The 18,435-nt window shown below is 35.6% G+C and overlaps 1 protein-coding gene and 1 pseudogene across 9 annotated transcripts in view; both read left to right on the top strand.

Annotated features, from left to right (window-relative positions):
* Positions 1–18,435, top strand: part of LOC120413521 (disintegrin and metalloproteinase domain-containing protein unc-71) — a 982,641-nt gene that overhangs the window by 626,676 nt on the left and 337,530 nt on the right. For all 9 annotated transcript variants that reach the window (XM_052707188.1, XM_052707187.1, XM_052707193.1 and 6 more), the window contains one exon: positions 6,227–6,306. In XM_052707188.1, the coding sequence (XP_052563148.1) occupies positions 6,227–6,306 (80 nt within the window). The remainder of the gene's footprint in view (positions 1–6,226; positions 6,307–18,435) is intronic.
* Positions 1,612–2,712, top strand: LOC120421826 (40S ribosomal protein S14b-like; annotated as a pseudogene).

Genomic DNA, 18,435 nt, shown 5'->3' with positions numbered 1-18,435 from the left:
AAAGGATTTTTTGCTGACATTTTTCGGCGTATATACCTCAGGAAAAAGAAGACATAAATTAAATATGCTAATTATATAAGCAAAAAGCCAAAAATAATCCTTCTGTGAATAGTTGTAAACAATCACACAGTTTTATTGGTCCTCGGTTAGTTTCAAATGTATCATTTAGATTTCCTTAACCCTTTTTTATTTTGACTAATACCATTTGCATTGCACTGAAATGGCATTGCACTTGAATCGAAATAGTAGTTTATGCAACAAGTTGCAAAAAGAGGATTTTTTCAGCACGAGTCGTACATTTATCCAACGAGGTTCACCGAGTTGGATAAATACGACGAGTGTTGATAAAATCAAGTTTTGCAACGAGTTCCATACAATTTTTTTTGCAATTCCGAAAAACACCTATTGAGTGAAATTTTAAGTAAAATTTTCATGTATTTTTCCAATAAATCGTTTAAATAAAAAAACGTTGAATAGTTTTACTTTTCGAAACAAGTGCTGAAAAGTTCAACTTTTCAGCACTCATTTCAGTGCTGAAAAGTAGAACTTTTCAGCATTTATTTTGAAAAGTGTTGCTATTCGATTCTGTTATTTTTGGTAGGAAAAAGTAGGCCGTTTCATTTCTTCAGAAGGACAGGAAAAGTTGACAGTTTCACAGCGGAATTGCAAAAAGTTTTTTTTTCAATATTTTTTTTTGTTTCGAACGGTGAATTTACTTAACACATGGATGATTAACATACAATTTCATTCAAAAATCGTTTTTTGGAATTGCAACAAATATTGTCAGCAACTTGTTGCAAAACATGTTTTTTTCAGCACCCGTCGTGTTTAGCCAACTCGGAAACCTCGTTGGATAAATGTAAAACTTGTGCTGAAAAAAATCTGCTTTTAGCAACTTGTTGCACAAACTATTATTTTACTGTGCTGTTCATTATAATACCACAAAAATTTTAATTTGATGCATTTCAAATAGTTCTCTTTCTTTTGAAATTTAAAATTTTTTTGAAAACATAATTTTTGAAAAACATAAATATTGAAGTACCGAAATCCTGAGACGGACATATTGAAGTTTATTTCAATCGCTTGCTCACTCACTCATTTAAACACTAACTAATTAATTAACACGTTAACCAACAAAATTGTTCAATGACTAACTGACTCGCTAAGCCACTCAATCACTCAATTATTGAATATTTCAATCACTATCTTACTCATATCCTTCGACTCAGACCAACGTCGAGGGAGGGGGGAGTGAAAAATAAAAATAAAAATTTAAATTACGAGTTCTAATTAGAACATTTCAATATAAAAAGTTATTTAAAATGCATGATACTCCTGCCCAGTTGTTTTGCAATCATTAGATTCCAAAATATCCATGCTTTGACGAAAAAGTAGTTTTGGTCAAGTTTTGGTGCTTCAAATTGGGACTTCTTAAAAAAATTCAGAAAAAAAATTCAAACGACACCAAATATAATAAATATGACATCAATGCAGCAGAATGCATTTTAGATTGTTTTCAATTGATTACCCAAGTAACCACAAGCACTAAATCAAAACTCTAAATTCACTCTAACTAAACATTCCCGATGCTATGACACTATTAATCAGCTTTCCAAATGTTTAGAAACATTTTTAGCTTGAAACATTATAAACTACTGTATAATGACATATAGAACAGCCAAATAATGTTTCAAAGCATTTATCCCAACAATGTTTTGAAGCATTACTGGTAAGCTTTATATATCACTGTAAAGTAAGCCTTTAATGTTTCATCACACTTTGACATTTCTTAAAATGTTTCAAAACACTAACTTAACACTAGTGAGGGCAATAAAAGTTTGGCAGTATTTGGTGGTATATTTATGTTTATGGCAGGAAATTCGTTCCGCGTCTGGGAAAAAGGTGAGTTATACATATTCAATTAAACTAAGCTCAGTTTTAAATTATTCCCTCTTCCAGCTGCGATTGCTCCCGCAAGAACAAAGTCATGAAAAAGGTCCAGGTTTCGTTTGGACCGAAGGTTCCCGATGGCGAGGTCGTGTTCGAAGTGGCACCAGCTCAAACGACACCTTCGTCCGCGTCACAGATCTTTCCGGCAAGGAACTAACTAGCGCGTCACCGGCTTCATGACAACCAATGCTGATCGTTACGAGGCCGCTCAGGACGTCGCAGAAAAATGAAATTTGCTCGAAAACTCCGCGCTGCACATCGTGCGTGCCATCGGCGGAGATCGAACCATGAACTTTGGACCGGTTGCCGATTCGGCGCGCCGTGCCCTGGCCGCATCAAGGACGTGATGCCGATCCCGTCCAATCCGACTCGCCGAAAGGGAGTTCACCGCGGTCGTTGTCTATAGTGAGAGAGTGCTTGTATTTTTGTGGTGGTTTTTTTGGCGCTGTGAGAGTTTAGAACTTGTAACACCCTGAAATGTAATTAATTATTAATAAATTCAGATGAAAAAGTGAACCTTTTGTGAATATATTGTAAAGTTTTGTAGTTTAGTGATCAATAAATGAACTGTTTTAACCTGGTAGGTGATTGCATTTGTTGTACCTTTAAGGACAGTATCGACAAAACTCCTCTATTCATACATATTTCAGGACGGACGAGACGGTTGGCGCAGGGCATCTAGGTGAAACATCTCAGAATATCGAATCAACAAGCAGCTTAGAATCTCGAATGAAGAACAACACAGCAAAAAATCACAAACAAGCTTGGAAACCCCGTCAACCCAGCGTGAAAAGCTCTCTCACAAGAGAGAGAGAGAGCTGCGCGCAAAGCTTTTTGTTTTTTTCTTCTATTTCCGTCGGTAAGGTAGTATTTTGACGTTTTACCGCGGTATAACTTTATATCAACTCTACCCGTCGCCACTCAATTTTACCTCCATGCGTATAAAGTGAATATAAAGTTTTGAGACTCTGTATGCATACTTTATATGTTGATATAGAGGGGATTTAAAGCCATCTTATACAGTCCCACGGTTACTTGGGTAGACTTCTATTTTCAAAAAAAAATTGAACATGGTTAAAAAATTGTACCCCCTAGTTTTGCGTATAGATTTAAAAGAAGAGGGGAGGGAGGTGGGCAAAAATATTTGCAATCGGAAAAATTCGAATATAATTTAAAAAAAAAACTAGGCCGTTTCAAATATTTTTCAAAGCTTACGTCACCCACCCCCCCAAAGCATTTGATGTTTACCAACAAAGTAACCCATCGATATGGGAAACATTTCAGCCAGACACGCTCTTATTGACTTTGATCCTTCTCCCGTTATGCCGTTCTAATAAGCGTGCGGGCTAAGGCGCAGTTCCCCAGTGTGCATCAGTTTTTAATTTTGTGTGAACTGAGTTCAATTCCCGCTGATTGAAATGTTTTTTTTTGTAGCATCCTGTAATTAATTTTTCAAAACATATGCCCATAGCACAAAGGACATTATCAAACGGTAAATTGAATGACTTTTCTCACAAGCAAAAAGCTGCTTTCCGGAAGTCTGATACACTTTGTGAAATTTTGCCAACCGTGGATCAAGCACTCCTCGGAAAAGCAAGTTCCCGTTAGCAGTTAGCCAGTGCTTGCAACTAGGTTTTCTCATGAGCCAGAAACTCAAAACAGCAGAAAGAAAGTCTTCTTTATCGTTCGAACCACATCGATTAATACTTTCAAAACAAACACTCATTAATATATCAGTTGGCTGGCGCGCATCTTGGAGATCGACAAGAAAAATGCAAGAATAACATAAAAAGTGTCACACTCCCACATGAAACGCAACAGGAGGAAAAAAACAAAAGAGGCTTACCACCAAGTGTTGTGGAGCAGTTGATCTTTTTTTCCCCAGCCTTGACGTCGATAAAGCAGTTTATTTTTGTTCGAGCTTTCGGTAAGGCATTAAATCGGCATCACTGTGCGTCACTTGAAATATTTCTCAAGGGAAAAGTGCTGATTAAATGTTTTAAAGCATTATTTGCTGGTATTGAATGCCAATATAATGCTGATTTAATGCCGCTATTTAGTGCCTCGCTGTTACTTGGGTAACTGGTTTACTGCCGCCCAAATCAAGTCCGTCCGTAATTTCGTCAATATTGAGTAAATGATGCAGTTTGGTTTGAAATCATGAGAACTACCAATAAACCAATAAACTTTAGTACTTTGTTCCACAAAACCTTAGAAAATTCACTTTTTCGTAAAATTCTAATCCGTAACCTTATGGGTGGCACATTTCCCGAGCAGGGGTAAATAACACGGGAATACCAAATTTTGGTATTACTTGGGCAAATAACAGCGACCAAAATGTGCCCTTGGTTGCCCAGTAATAGATGGTAAAATACCATGAAATCATACCAAAATCTTGTATGTGGAAGGGCACAACAATACCAAACCATGTTATTCCAAGGGTAAAATAATACCTCAAAATAAAACCATTTCAATACCAAGTTGAGGTCTTCTGGATTTTTGAACATTGCTTGAATACCAAAACTTGGTATTGCCATGGTTTAATTTTTAGGTATTCCCGCGCCCTTGGAAAATCATATTTTGGTATTTCTGTGGTCTTTCACATACATGATTTTGGTATGATTTCATGGTATTTTACCATCTATTACTGGGCAACCAAGAGCACATTTTGGTCGCTGGTATTTGAACAAGTAATACCAAAATTTGGTATTTTCATACCATTTTTAGTGCAGCAGTTGCAGTTAGTGAAAAAACGGAAATTATTCATATGCAACAGCCAAATCTACTCACCTGATGATTCCATGTTGTTATTAGTGATATTCTTCACCACACCGAATGCATTTGTCATTGATGAACGGCCTGTGCTTGAAGTTCTTGAAGCTTCTGAAAAATAACAAGATTGAAAAATAAGTATTATTAAAATGAAACTGAATTGAAATTCACCAAAATTCATTAATCTGTCGATTGACTCGTTTTTCAAAGTATTTGGTTATCCCGACTTAGAGATATTTCAACGTTTTTGAAAAAAATATTAGAGGGTATATCACACTAATTTTTAAAATCATCTTTAACATTTTTGGGTTTCAAGTCATTTTAGCGCAAAATTAATTAACTCGTAAATTTTTTTTAACAAATTTCCCATAGTTTCAGAGAAAATTGATGAAACCTTTCAATATTCAAATTATACCAAAATGTGCCATCCTGACTAAGAAAATTTTTCACAATTTCAAGTCATTTCTGTAGGGGGTATATCAAAAATGTTTAAAATCAAGTTTGAAATTTCCGGTTTTGAATAAAAGCATTCGCTTTGGACATCATTTTAGCGCAAAATTAATTATTTTGTCAAAATTGGTCAAAATTTTCCCATAGTTGCAGAGGAATTTGATAAAACACTGTAATACCAAAAGAATACCAAAATGTGGTGTTCGATCATTGACAAATTCTGAAATTTTGCAATATCAAAACAATACCTTAAATTGGTATGATACCACATTTTGCTCTTGCATAATCCTTAAGACAAATTTTAAAGGGTCCAGGAATACCAAAATTTGGTATTGATACCAGAGAAAGGTATTATTACGCATTTCCCTTGTTATTTACCCATGCTCGGGTTGCGTTACTTGTGATTTTCTCTGATTACTGTTTTTACTTATGGGACATATGGGACCCGATAAGAGCGGCAGTAAAGTAATACGAGATTTACGAAATTTTGGTTCAAAATTGTATTGCAGAAAACACAACATTTCCAGCACTAATTTAACTTTCAAAGTCCGCTCCCAAACTCACTTGAAAAGCGCAATCCTTCCGCGAGTGTGCGCCCTTTTCGCTCTGCTCTGCAAAACAGACAACTCAATCTTCTTTTCCGCTTGCTGGGATCTCAGAAGCTTTCAAATCAACGGGACCTGTAGTGCTGCTTAAAAGTGCATTCCGTTGCATTTAACTGGCTGCTGAGAGTCACAACACCGGTTGTTGTAACAAGTGCCGCCGCTGCAGTAGTGCTAAAAGTTTTCACTTGCGCTTCTTCCCTCCTGGGGGTGGGGGGGGGAGGATCTTTTCCCTTGGTGAAATATGCATTTTCCGCGATGGCGCTCAAGTGGAACGCATTAATTTAAATAGTTTGTTTTATGCCTCGCTGGGGGTTTCCGGTGTCCCTTTTTCAGCTGAGAAAGCTCTTTTTCTTGGATTTGGGCTAAAGGTGTAAAACTATTCTGTTTAGGTGAAAGTTTCGTAATTCATTAAGTACTATAATCATACCTTTTTTTTCTTCTCTTTTCAGACGGGGAAACATTTTCATCGAACATCACTTTTGATAAAAGCTTTTAATCATAAATTTCGGTTAGATTTGGAATTAAATACGTAAGTATGCTGCTGACACTCAAACTAATCAACCACTCAAAAATGAGAGAGAAAAAAGCCACTTTGTTGCAGTTTCGCGCTGCGAATAATGTGTTTCGCAAATTCGGATAAATTGCGAAATTTATGTAAATTCTATTACCAACTGTTCATCACCGTCGACGACGTCGACGCCGAAGAGGCCTCTTCTGCAGGGCGCACTTTTTTAATGGAATTGAATTTGTTGTCGAGTTTCGAGGCACACAGGCCTTTTCCACGTCTAACATCCTCCTCGATTCAAGATGTTTTCCAAATGATGATGAAAAGTGTGGGGGGAGGTCTTTGAAGAAGAGAAGAGGTATGATCCGAATCGTGCTCATTTATTCAAATTCACGTGCGCGCGAAAGCTGCCTCCATTATAATTTCTAAAACCACTCTCATTTGGCGAGCGAAACGAGGAGGGAAATGGCGCAATGGTTGGACTTTTTTCTTAGAGACGAGTGATAATGGATTCATGAACAAGCTCGAGGAAAATACTGGGGGAAGAGTGAGGAGTACACTTTTACTTCCCACGGTCTGGGTTTACCTCCGCAAATTAGCCCGTTACTCAAAATTCCAATAAAAACTTTATTATTAGGCTTAAGCTTCGAGATCACATATTCAAATGTAAAAAGTTAAGGGGTTACATACATGTAAATCGACAAAAATGTAAGAGGTTGGTTTGGGCACACACTTAAACTTTTTTGAATTATGTTTTAAGGGCATTAAAATACACATTTTCAACTTATATCAAAATAAATTTGAAGATATTTGGTTGTATCATTGCGGAGATATAGCCATTTTAAGTTAGCATTTTCAAAAAACGGGTGCCACAATATCTCCACACTGCTTTGACCAAATCGGCTCAAAATTTTGGTGAAGCCTCGTTAAATCGGTCCTGTGTGCATGACAAAGCCCGATTTTCAAAAAAAAATTGTTTGAAAAAAAGATAAAAATATCTTTATGTTTTTCATATAAAAAATCACCAGTTTAAGATTTTTGTATTTTTTTTGAAAAGCAACACTTCAAAATTTCAGCCAATTTGGTCCATCCCATCTCGAGATATCGTGGCACCCGTAAATCAACTCGGAGTTCAGAGAAAAACGCTCACAAAGTTCGACAGTTCGCTTTGCGCATGGCAAAATTTTTAACGTAAATCGTCTCTTACTCAGTTTAATCATGAAATATCTTTATGAAACTTTCAGGAGTGATTGAAAATCATCTTTTTAGTGGATTTATTAAATTTTCTGAAATATGAAATTTTTGATTTTGTACATGTATGTAACTCCTAAATTTGATGAGGTAATTCAAATTTGACTTTTATTCGTAAGATCTCGATAAATCAATAAACAAACCCCTTATGTTTACGCATCTTTTTTTTGATTTTCTGTTCAACAATTTTGTAGGACATTGCTACACTTAAAAAAATAACCCTGCAACGTATAATTTTAAACGCCTAGCACCCCTAGCACTCTTCTTTTCATTGATTAAAATTTGCAGTGCGCAATTGTATAAGAATGCACAAACATCACAAGCGTTAAAGCAACCAGGCCTACTGCGTAAAGTTTACCGCAAAGATGATTCGTTGAATTGGATTGTGTTTGAGCTCGGGGTGTTCAAACAACAATACAGTTCTGAATGTACAGAGTAGGAAATAGTGTGGGGACACACCACCATACGCTCCGAGTTAAGATTTGAGGCAATTAATTGTTATTCGTTAAGTTCACCATGCTAAGAAGTTTTGGTACTCAGGAACCCTCTGGGATGGAACAAACATGGAATGCCACAACTCGCTTGAAAAAAATAAACTTGCAAATTATAAAAATACACGAAATTAAAATGTAAAATTTGGTTCTCAATTCAAAAATGACCATTCTGGGTTTTTGCAGTTTCTTAAAGAACATTTTATTTCCCATAGAATGCCATGTTGCACTTTTTAGAGTTAAGTAACGAAAAATGGCCGAAGTTTCAAAACTATTTTTGTGTTTTTTTTTTTCGATGGAAAATGTGTCATTCTTCTGAATTCTGAACACACCATCAATTCAGGCGTCCAATTTTACATAAATATTCCTTTGATTGGTGTTTCCATATCATCACCATTTTAAGCTGCAAATAAATGAAAAACACGTATTTTTTCGCATGTTCGAAAAAATAACGGTTCGTACCGCCCCTCCGTCACGAGATATCGAAAAATTTATCTCGTCTCGGATTCGTGATCATGGGTCAATAAGTTTCCCTTAAATAGAAGAGGGGTTTTAATAGTAGCCGGTAGGATGTGAAAAATAAGTCTAATTTTATTTATTATTTATAAGCAGTTCCAGCTCAAATCAGGAATTTTTCTGGTACTTTTGTACCCGAGCCTCTCTGATTTCAATGAAACTTTTTAGACATGTTAGGCCTATATAAGCCATTTTTGTGTATATGGAGTTTCACTCGATAATGAAATTTTAGAAGGGAGTAAGGGTTTTATTTTTTTTTTATATTTTATAGTTTAAATTTAGCTGTATCTCTAAGCCGTTACATCGTATCAAAAAGTGGTCAAAGACAAAATTGTAAGAAATTAAACGGGCTTTTTGAAAAAAAAATACACTGAAAGAAAAATACACGCCAATTCTATGAGAATTTTTTATATTTCAAGTTTAAAAGATAAATTTAATAGTGATGATACGATTTTTTTTTTTGCTCAAAATTTTTGTGAAAATAGCCTAAAATGTGACAAAAAGACTGACGAAAAATGCAGGATGGTATGTCTCTCCTAAAAAAATACCTAAATCATTTACTAGAACTGTTTTTTTTAAAGTGGTCTAAACGTCAAAATTTTCAAAAACCGATAGCGGGAATAGATTTTCCAGACAATTTTACATAAAAGTCTCCATATTGACCTTTGTCCTATGTCCAATCCTTGGGAAGATATAGCGGTTTCAAAAATAAAAATGTCGAAAACCTAGGTTTTTTTTGTGGTTTTTGGCAATTTCTAAATGACAGACTAGATTTTTCAGTCTCGTAAATATTTTTACTGGAAAGCTCGTCTAATTTCCCATAAGTTTGTCTTTAACAGCATTTCAATTGAATGTATTTTTCAGTGTGGTAGAAACCTGGATAGTAAATAAGCTTACGTAAATATTTAAACGAGTCAAATTAAGAAGCTGTTGAAGACAAACTAATGGGAAATTTGACGAGTTTTCCGGTAAAAATATGAACGAGACTGAAAAATCAAGTCTGTAATATAGAAATTGTTGATAACCATCAAAAAACCATTTTTTCAACATTTTTATTTTTAAAACTGCTGTATCTTCACAAGGATTGAGCAAAGGACAATGGTCAATATGGAGACTGTTATGTAAAATTGTCTGGGAAATCGATTCCCGCTATCGGTTTTTGAAAATTTTGACGTTTAGACCACTTTTCAAAAAAACAGTTTTAGTAAATGATTTATGTATTTTTTATGAGAGACATACCATCCTACATTTTTGGTCAGTCTTTTTGTCACATTTTAGGCAATTTTCACAAAAATTTTGAGCGAAAAAAAAAATCGTGACATCACTTTAAACATCATTTTTGCATTTAGAACAAAATTTTTCATTTTAAAATTTCGTGTTTTTTCTAACTTTGCAGGGTTATTTTTTAGAGTGTAACAATGTTCTACAAAGTTGTAGAGCAGACAATTACAAAAATTTTGATTGATAGACATAAGGGGTTTGCTTATAAACATCACGAGTTATCGCGATTTTACGAAAAAAAGTTTTGAAAAAGTTGGTCGTCATCGATCATGGCCGTTCATGGTCACTCGCGACAGACACGGACGACGAAACGAAGAAAAACGCAAAAAGTAACTTTTTCAAAACTTTTTTTCGTAAAATCGCGATAACTCGTGATGTTTATAAGCAAACCCCTTATGTCTATATAATTTTGTTTGTAATTGTCTGCTCTACAACTTTGTAGAACATTGTTACACTCTAAAAAATAACCCTGCAAAGTTAGAAAAAACACGAAATTTTAAAATGAAAAATTTTGTTCTAAATGCAAAAATGAACCTTCTGGGTCATTGTAGATTCGAAAAGTACATTAAATTTCCCATAAAATAACATGTTCCAAAATTTTTTACAGTCGAGTAACGGAAAATGGGAGAATTTTTAAAACTTTTTTAGTGTTTTTTTCGATGAAAAATACGTTTTTTCGGAATTCTGAGTACGCCATCAAATCGGGCGTCTAATTTTACATAAAAGTCCCTTTGACACCAAATTTCTATCTCATCACCGTTTCAGGCTGCAAATTATTGAAAAACACCTCTTTTTTCGCATGTTCAAAAATGGAAGGGGTCGTACCGCCCCTCCGTCACGAGATATCAAAAAACGGACCTCGGATTCGTAATCAGGGACAAAAGTTACCCCTTAGGACAAAGTTTCACGCAAATCGAAGAGGGGTCGGGGCAACTTTTCCCGATTTCGTGTGAGTTGGTAGAGAATTACCCCCTTTCAAATGTCATAATCGAGTGAAACTGTATCTTAGGGCTCTATACAAGGGTAGTAATCCAGATTTTCCGCTAGCAAAGTGAAACAAATGAAAACAGAGCACTTTCTGTCCTTACTCAGACTGTATTCCCCATTCGCCCCAGTTGAAAGTGGTTATTATTTTATGAAATATATATAAAAATATCTAGAAAGCCAAACTGACACTACAAAATCGATTATTTAAAAAAAAATCAACCCAACCCATTAAAATGCATCGGCTTATTGAGTGTTTTACAATAGACAAACATACGCAAATCTCTTTCAAAATCCACCAATCAACAATTTAACGGTTGATTATAAATCTTGTATAGGTATTGCTCACGATGACAACTAGATGGATCTAGTGAAATCCTTCTGTTTGTCTGTGGATTTACTTTCCTCAACCAAAGATGCATGGCAGAGTATGAACAAGAAAAAACCTGCTCAAGAAGGTGATTTGATGGAGCTGGTCTGTATCGGCATTGAATTTCCTTTCCGGCCTCGTTGTCAGACGGATAAAAAAGAAGAGAAAGGAGCAAACCACGCACTTTCTTCAGGGGGCTGCTAATTCGCTGGTTTTTCTTTTTCTTTCCTTGTTTGAGCTAAATTTTGCCTCATTTTGAGCCCATAGATTAGGCGGGAAAACTTTTAGCATAATGAGCGATGATGAAAAGTGAGCGAAAATTGAGGAGATGAGGAAAAAAAAATGTTTTCAAAGTAGGATGAAAAAAGATTGCTGAACATTTAAAAAAAAGAATATCACGTTTGACAGGTACTGTTTTCTAAAAAGTTGATAGAAATTGATTTCATTTAAACATTAAATAAATGAACATAAATCAAAACCTCACGTTCTAGCTACAATTCAAACACACAGCCTGCATTGAAACGAGTCACTTTGGTCTAGAACTGGTGCAACTTGGTCTAGAACCGGGATCTACTGCAGTGACTCCCCAGCAGCAATAAATTTTCCAAGAGAACGGCGTTTTCTATATTGAAAGCATCATTGGCGTCAGGGGGCTCGTTTGTCGCGCGACCCAAGGTCCGCCTCCTCTGCTGGTCACTTCACTGCTACTGCCAAAAGGCACTTGCGCGCGTGAATTTAATTTATTTGACCAACTAGGTTGCACTGAGCAAAAATCCTGAAAGACTTTTTTATTATTTAAAAAAAATGTTTTCAAAACATTGAGATACAACCAAACTTTTACAAATGTTACCGATCCGTTATGAATTTTATAATTTTAAAATATGTCTTACAGTGTCAAACTTGATCCTGTTGCCAACGAGGGGCAATTTGTTCGCAACTTTACAGAATTATTATTACTTTGGACCAACAGCACGCGAATCACGAGCACGTGCTTGTTGCCTACCTATGGGCGGCACTTGCTTACAAGTGGCTCCCAAGCAAAACAGGAAAAAAAAACTAAGAAAAGTCCAAGAAATTATACCTGTTTGTTCCCCTGGTGCCGTTTTCCCGGGTCCCGTTCCAGAATGGAAGTGGAAGTAATGCTTAAATTTATGACACTTTTAGCGCCCCACCTCGAAATGGCGTCTGGACATTTTTTTTTTTTTTTTAGGGAGTAAGAAACCGTCAAAATAAAACCGCTGACGCCAGAACTTTGACACTACTACAACCTCGGTGGCTTGCTTGAGTGGGTGCTTTTGGTTGTTTAAAGTTTCATTAATTAAAAGCACCGCTCGTGTTTGGATTGGAAACAAAGAAAACCGCACACCTGTGACCCGAAAGTGTGGTGAAATTAGAGATGGAAATTTTTGGCTGATGAGGAAAAGTTTTGCTACAAATTTGGCCTGTCAAAAGAGCCAGGTGAAATTGAATTAGGAGTTTGATTAATCGTTGCTGAGAGATCAAATCTGGATTTTTAAAATATTATTTTTATTACAACATTTTTTATAGGTCCTTTGTGAACCCCAAAGTTTATGCGTACCCTCGAGTTGAGCCTGTGTATTAGGGTGCCCCGAAAATGAAGTTTTTTTTGCAGAACCTCGCGAAATCGGTCAATCGGTTGATACTCAAAGGTGAGGTTTCTATGGGAAAAATCGAAAAAGTGAAATTTTATCAACAGGGTGCAATTCTTTTATCCAAATATACCCAAAAGTGTGATTCTGATTACAAAGCTGTAAAACTCGATCCTGAAAAGTTATTAGCTCTTTAAAAATGGCCAGATTTGGTTTTCCTGAAGCAGTTGCCGGCCGGATATTTTTTATTATATTTTGTTTAATAATTAATGTTTCGAATCAAGTGCTGGAAGTAGTTATGAAGCATTTTATCAAATACTTTTAATATTCATTCAATCGCAATATAAAATTAAAACAATTGTACTCAGGAAAGTTGAATAAATTCTACAGGTATGAGGAAAAACATTTTTTTTACAAATACAGCAATTGCCCACGAAAACAGCATAAGCATGAAAAAAATGTTCACCGATTGGGCTCAAAATTTTTCTGGGGGGTATGCCATGTTAGGATGGTCTGAAAAATGGCTATTTTCGTCAATTTTTGCAAAATAAAATCATAACTCCGCACCATTTCAACCGATTTCAGGTGTCTTGAGAGCAAACGTAAGGGTATTAGTAGGCTTAGTGATTTTTCACGCTCGAAAATAGCAAATTTCACGGGGACCTCAAATTCAAAACACCAAATTTCACGCAAATTTCGCGGAACGTGGAAAATGTTAAAATAACTCTGAAAATCTTAAGTCTAAATCACAGAAACTACTCTTTAAGCTTCATTATTCATTATTCTTCACTAAACTAATAAAATCTTCACTAAATTTGAACGTGACTCAAAAAAAATCTCCCAATTTTCAAAAAAGTTCTCAACTAGTTTACGACTCTTTATATAATTTGAAACATAATGTAGGGCATGCGTAACTATTCTCATTTATTGAACTGCTTTTTTAATATTCGACGAATAAAGCTAAAAAGTTTTAGCTGATTTTCTTCTGTTTTATCAGTTTACATTTTTTTGAATTTCATATCAAAGCAAGATTTGACAATCTTGTCCAGCCAAAGTGAAAAATAGTTTGAATTTTATGCGACATTTAACCCAATCAAAATAATTTTTAAGGAATTCATCTCATTTCAAAAAGTTAATTTAAAATCAATAGACAAAAATACAATAATTTGTAACGAAATCGAAATTTGTATGAATGAGAACAGAAAACAAAAAAGGTTGAAATTTTTAACTTTCACGGGAATCATCCACCCAAATAATCAAATAACGTTAAAATTAAACAGGACTCTGAAAAAAATCTGAAATGTTTTTCAAATGTGATTTTGAAGATAAAAAATACTCTTCATTTTATTTTGATTTGAACAAATCTTGAATCTTTAAATCTCTTTTGAAATTATTTTTCTGCTATTCATAACTTGTTTTTATTAGGTCCTTTTAGGTGCTGTGGATTTTGAAATTATACTTTTCAAATAAAATAGTAGAAACTTTTTTAAAACAGCGAATGAAAAAAATACTTAATTTAGTTAGTTTCTAAAAAACTGAAAAATCTGAATAATTCTTCAAATGGTTCAAACTTAGCTTATCAATTGAAATTACATAAATAACCTCTGTGGTAGAAATATTTGTTACGATCTCATATAAAAAAATATTGCTGAAAATTGATAAATTTCAAGAATTTGACACCATCCGCGAAATCGACAAAATTCAATAACCCTATATTAGTGATTGAACAAGGGTATCCAATTGCTTAATTGTACTCTAGTTCTTAAGATTATTTTCATTCCTATTTGAGTTTTATAAAATATTTTGAGAAAAATCGTTGCAGTTTCACACAAACATAAAATTTTACGGGATTTCGCGGAAAAAGCCAAATTTCGCGGATTTCACGTTGTCCGCGAAATCGTGAAATTTCACTAACCCTAGGTATTAGATAGGCTTATAAGGATAAATAGTTAAAAATTTCAAATATCTAGCCAAATATTTGAAATGGATAAATAAAAACTTAAAATGCTCTTTTGAAGGTCTCGAGACCAAAGAGCCCATGCCTGAAAATATTTTTATCAGATTCCTCGGAATTATTTTCGTATCATAATGAAAAATGGTGAAGTTATTTTTTTAATATTCCTAGATACGATTTATTGAAAACAAAAACTGGCTTTTTCGATGCGCCACGCGCAAAACGGGAAAATGACGAAAACGGCAAAATAACGCTAACACTAAAACTGCGATAACTTGAAATTTTACGAAAACGCGATTTTCTTTTATGTTTTCATACGACCTTTTGAAAAATCTTACTATTTTTCCCAAATAGCCCAAACTAGTCACCTTTCTTTTGTGCTTAAGGCAGCTAAAATCAGATGAAATGGCGCGTAGATATGATTTTTTGAACAAAGTAGTTTTGGCGAATATCGTCGAAAATGGGCTACCCTAACACGGCATAGGTCACCCTAATGGTTTTGGCCAAGGAACCTCCAGAAAAATTTTAAGCCCGATTGGAGAACTTTTAATCGAATCATGCTTTTTGTGGGGATTACATTCAAACTGTTTCAAAAACATATTAAAATGTTAATTTTTATATTGGAAATGGGAAAATTTTTAACTGATATAAAAAAATGATTCGAACGAATATGTTATCTAAAGTATAATAAAATGGATAAAGAGATACTGCGCATTCCTTATTCATAAAAAGCATAACTGAATTGAATTTAAATTTGTTAAATTACGTCTGAAAAAATCTGGGAATGTTTTTCCAAGCTTGAACATTTCATTCCAACGAAAATAAACAAATTTGTTTATAAGTAACAAGGCCGTTGCAAATACGTTTCAAAGTTTATGTATAATTTGTTTCGTGAGCACATAGATTTTTTGAAAATTTAAATTTTCATTCCAATGTTAAAAGTATGGCTTGTTATTTATTTTTTTAAATATATTTTTTTAAACTAAGTAATTTTTTTGACGTAGACTTACGTCTTTGTCGAAGGTACTGGGGTGTCATTCCAAAAAACCCGGGCCGAAGGCCCTGGAATATTGCGTCATCCGTCAATCGCTTATATCTTCCTTCCCTCAAATCGAATCGGCACGATTTTGGTTCCATTCGATTCGAAAATTATTCAGCAATTTGCTATAAAACTTTCATTGTTGGCAAAATAGTTTTACTATTGAAACAATTGAATGTTTTAAAATGTTTTCAAAATGCAGAGATTTTGCAAGCAAAATGAGCGCTTCCCACTCACGGACGGGAATGTCAAGTACCTATTTTGAGGGGAAAATCATCCGAGCAACGCGGCCGAGTGTCGGTCGCGAAAAAGGAGGGGAAGTAGCAGACCGGAATCATATATAAGAACGCGCGCTCAGCCCATTCTATCATTCACGTCTCAGACGTCGGACCGGCAGCAGCAGCAGGAAAGCTCAGCCCAGAGCAGCAGCAGCAGGAGAGAGACCAGCGCAACAGCAGCAGGAGAGAGAGGGACCAGAACTGCAAAAGAAGTGCGCATCGCCTTCTCGTCGTCACCGTCAGCCAGTTGCCTCTCGATGGCCGGACCGTTTGGATCGTCCCACCCGGGACGAGGCAGCAACAAGATGGGGCGCGCGCTTGCTACTTCTCGCCGAAAAGTTGCCTCTCGTGGGTCAAGCCGTGGTTGTGAAACTTCCAAATTCTAGTTGTTAACCACTTTCCAACTCTTCGGAGTTCCCTCACTTCCCATCCCTCGTCCCACCCGGGGCGAGGCAGCGCAATGAATAATTACAGTTTAAATTTCAGGAACAAATTTTGGTTTTCGGGGGCGACGGTTTGCACAGCTTTCTGAGGCTGCTCTCGCCCCCAACTTCTAAAAACCCGGGCCGAAGGCCCTGGTATACTGCGTCATCCGTCAAACGCTTATATCTTCCTTCCCTCTAATTGAATTGACACAATTTACTTCGGGGGTGACGGATTGCACAGCTTTCTGAGGCTGCCCTTCCCCTCATTCTGCTACCAAACATTCACTCGGTTCGCGAAAAAATCGTTTTTCGTTCTTCTCTTTCCTTCCTCCATTCGATGTTGTCTACACAGAAAAAAATATTTCTGTAAATTTACATTATTTATCATGTACCAAAAGGTATCATGATAAATGATGTATATTTACATTAGGTTCATTGGAAATTTACATTAGATTCATTGGAAATTTACATTAGTTTTGAAAATTTACATTAGTTTTGGAATTTACATTACTTTTGGAATTTACATTAGTTCAAATCAACTAATTCTGATTGGCCAATCGGAATGAGAAGCTCGACTTGGACTGCAGTAGGAAAAGGGTGTGGCCTATGTTCTATTTTAAAATGAGTGAAGCGGGCAGCAAAAGGAAATTCGGATTTTAAAAAGTTGTTTCACAGGTAGGGGACGCTTTCTCGTCGACGGCCAAGTGGAATAACGCTGGACTGGAATCGAACGGACGACGGGTAGAATGTTCGGTGTTACTGCTGCTATCCGCTGCCGACTGAGCCATCTTCGCATTTTTTAAAGGAGCGGCTAAAGCATCAACTTGTTCAGGGCGAGGCTCAGGCAGTGGGCCAGCGAAGTATGAGAGCGATAGAAAGAGAACCAAATATTACTATTTTTAGTTCGGGTAGTTTTGAAGTCAACGTTTGGCAGAAATACATTGGATATATGATTTACATTAAATAGGAATTTACAGGAAGCCGAACACGGGTAGAAATTCATCAGATTTGAGTTTCCATGCTCAACGTTTCCATTAGATTCATGATTTACATTAGATTTAGATTTACATTGGAGTAATTTCCATGACTTTTTACTCTTTACATCATATTTCAACATTACATTGAGTGAGTTTACATAAGAAACAGTAATTACGTGCTGTGTAAATTCACATATTTTTTTCTGTGTAGTCAAAGATTTATCAACACATTCAAAGTATGTTTACATGGTAGCTGCGGTTTTGTTCGCATTAGATTTGCCATCTCTTTCTAGTAAAAGTCAATTCGAATCGTATATAAATTCTGTTTCAACTACCGGTACGTACACGGTCCGACTGAATTTACCGATCGCATTCACGATCTTATTCCGTTAATGTATTTCAAGTGTCTAGCTAATTCATCAAAATTAAGAAATGGTTCACATATCAAAACTTTACGTAGTCTACGCCATTCCGGTTATGTCTGTGACATAACTACTTTGACTTTTGAGAAGGGCTTAAAGGTTACTGAACAGTTTCCAAAAGGCGTCGTGGACCGGATCCAGCCCGCAGGCCGTAGGTTGGGCAGCCCTGGGCTAGGGTATCAATGGGTTAATCTTTTAACTTTTTTTCAGAATACCATGTAAATATTTCCTTGTCTTCTTAAAAAAGACCTTACAAAAGACATATTTTTAAAGTTTTTCTTGTAACCTTGTAAGCTAATCCGGTAACTCTATGTTTTTGAATTCTTAACCAATGATTTTTTTTTCCGAAATCATCAACATTTTTTCCGATTTTGAACAACAATGTGGTCGATTTTGAGAACATTAAAATCGAAATAGAGAAAATTTTTGATGATTTTGGATACATTTCAATGTTTACGAATTCAAAAACATGAAGTTGCCGGATTAGCTTACAGAATTTCTACCCTTGTGCTGTCCCTGGTAAGATTGTAGTCTAAACTATCACCAGTTTATGAC

Source organism: Culex pipiens, chromosome 1, assembly GCF_016801865.2.
Source record: "Culex pipiens pallens isolate TS chromosome 1, TS_CPP_V2, whole genome shotgun sequence".
In the NCBI taxonomy this organism is placed as follows: domain Eukaryota; kingdom Metazoa; phylum Arthropoda; class Insecta; order Diptera; family Culicidae; genus Culex; species Culex pipiens.
Note: the sequence above shows the minus strand (reverse complement) of the source record. Positions and strands in the feature narration are given on the sequence as shown.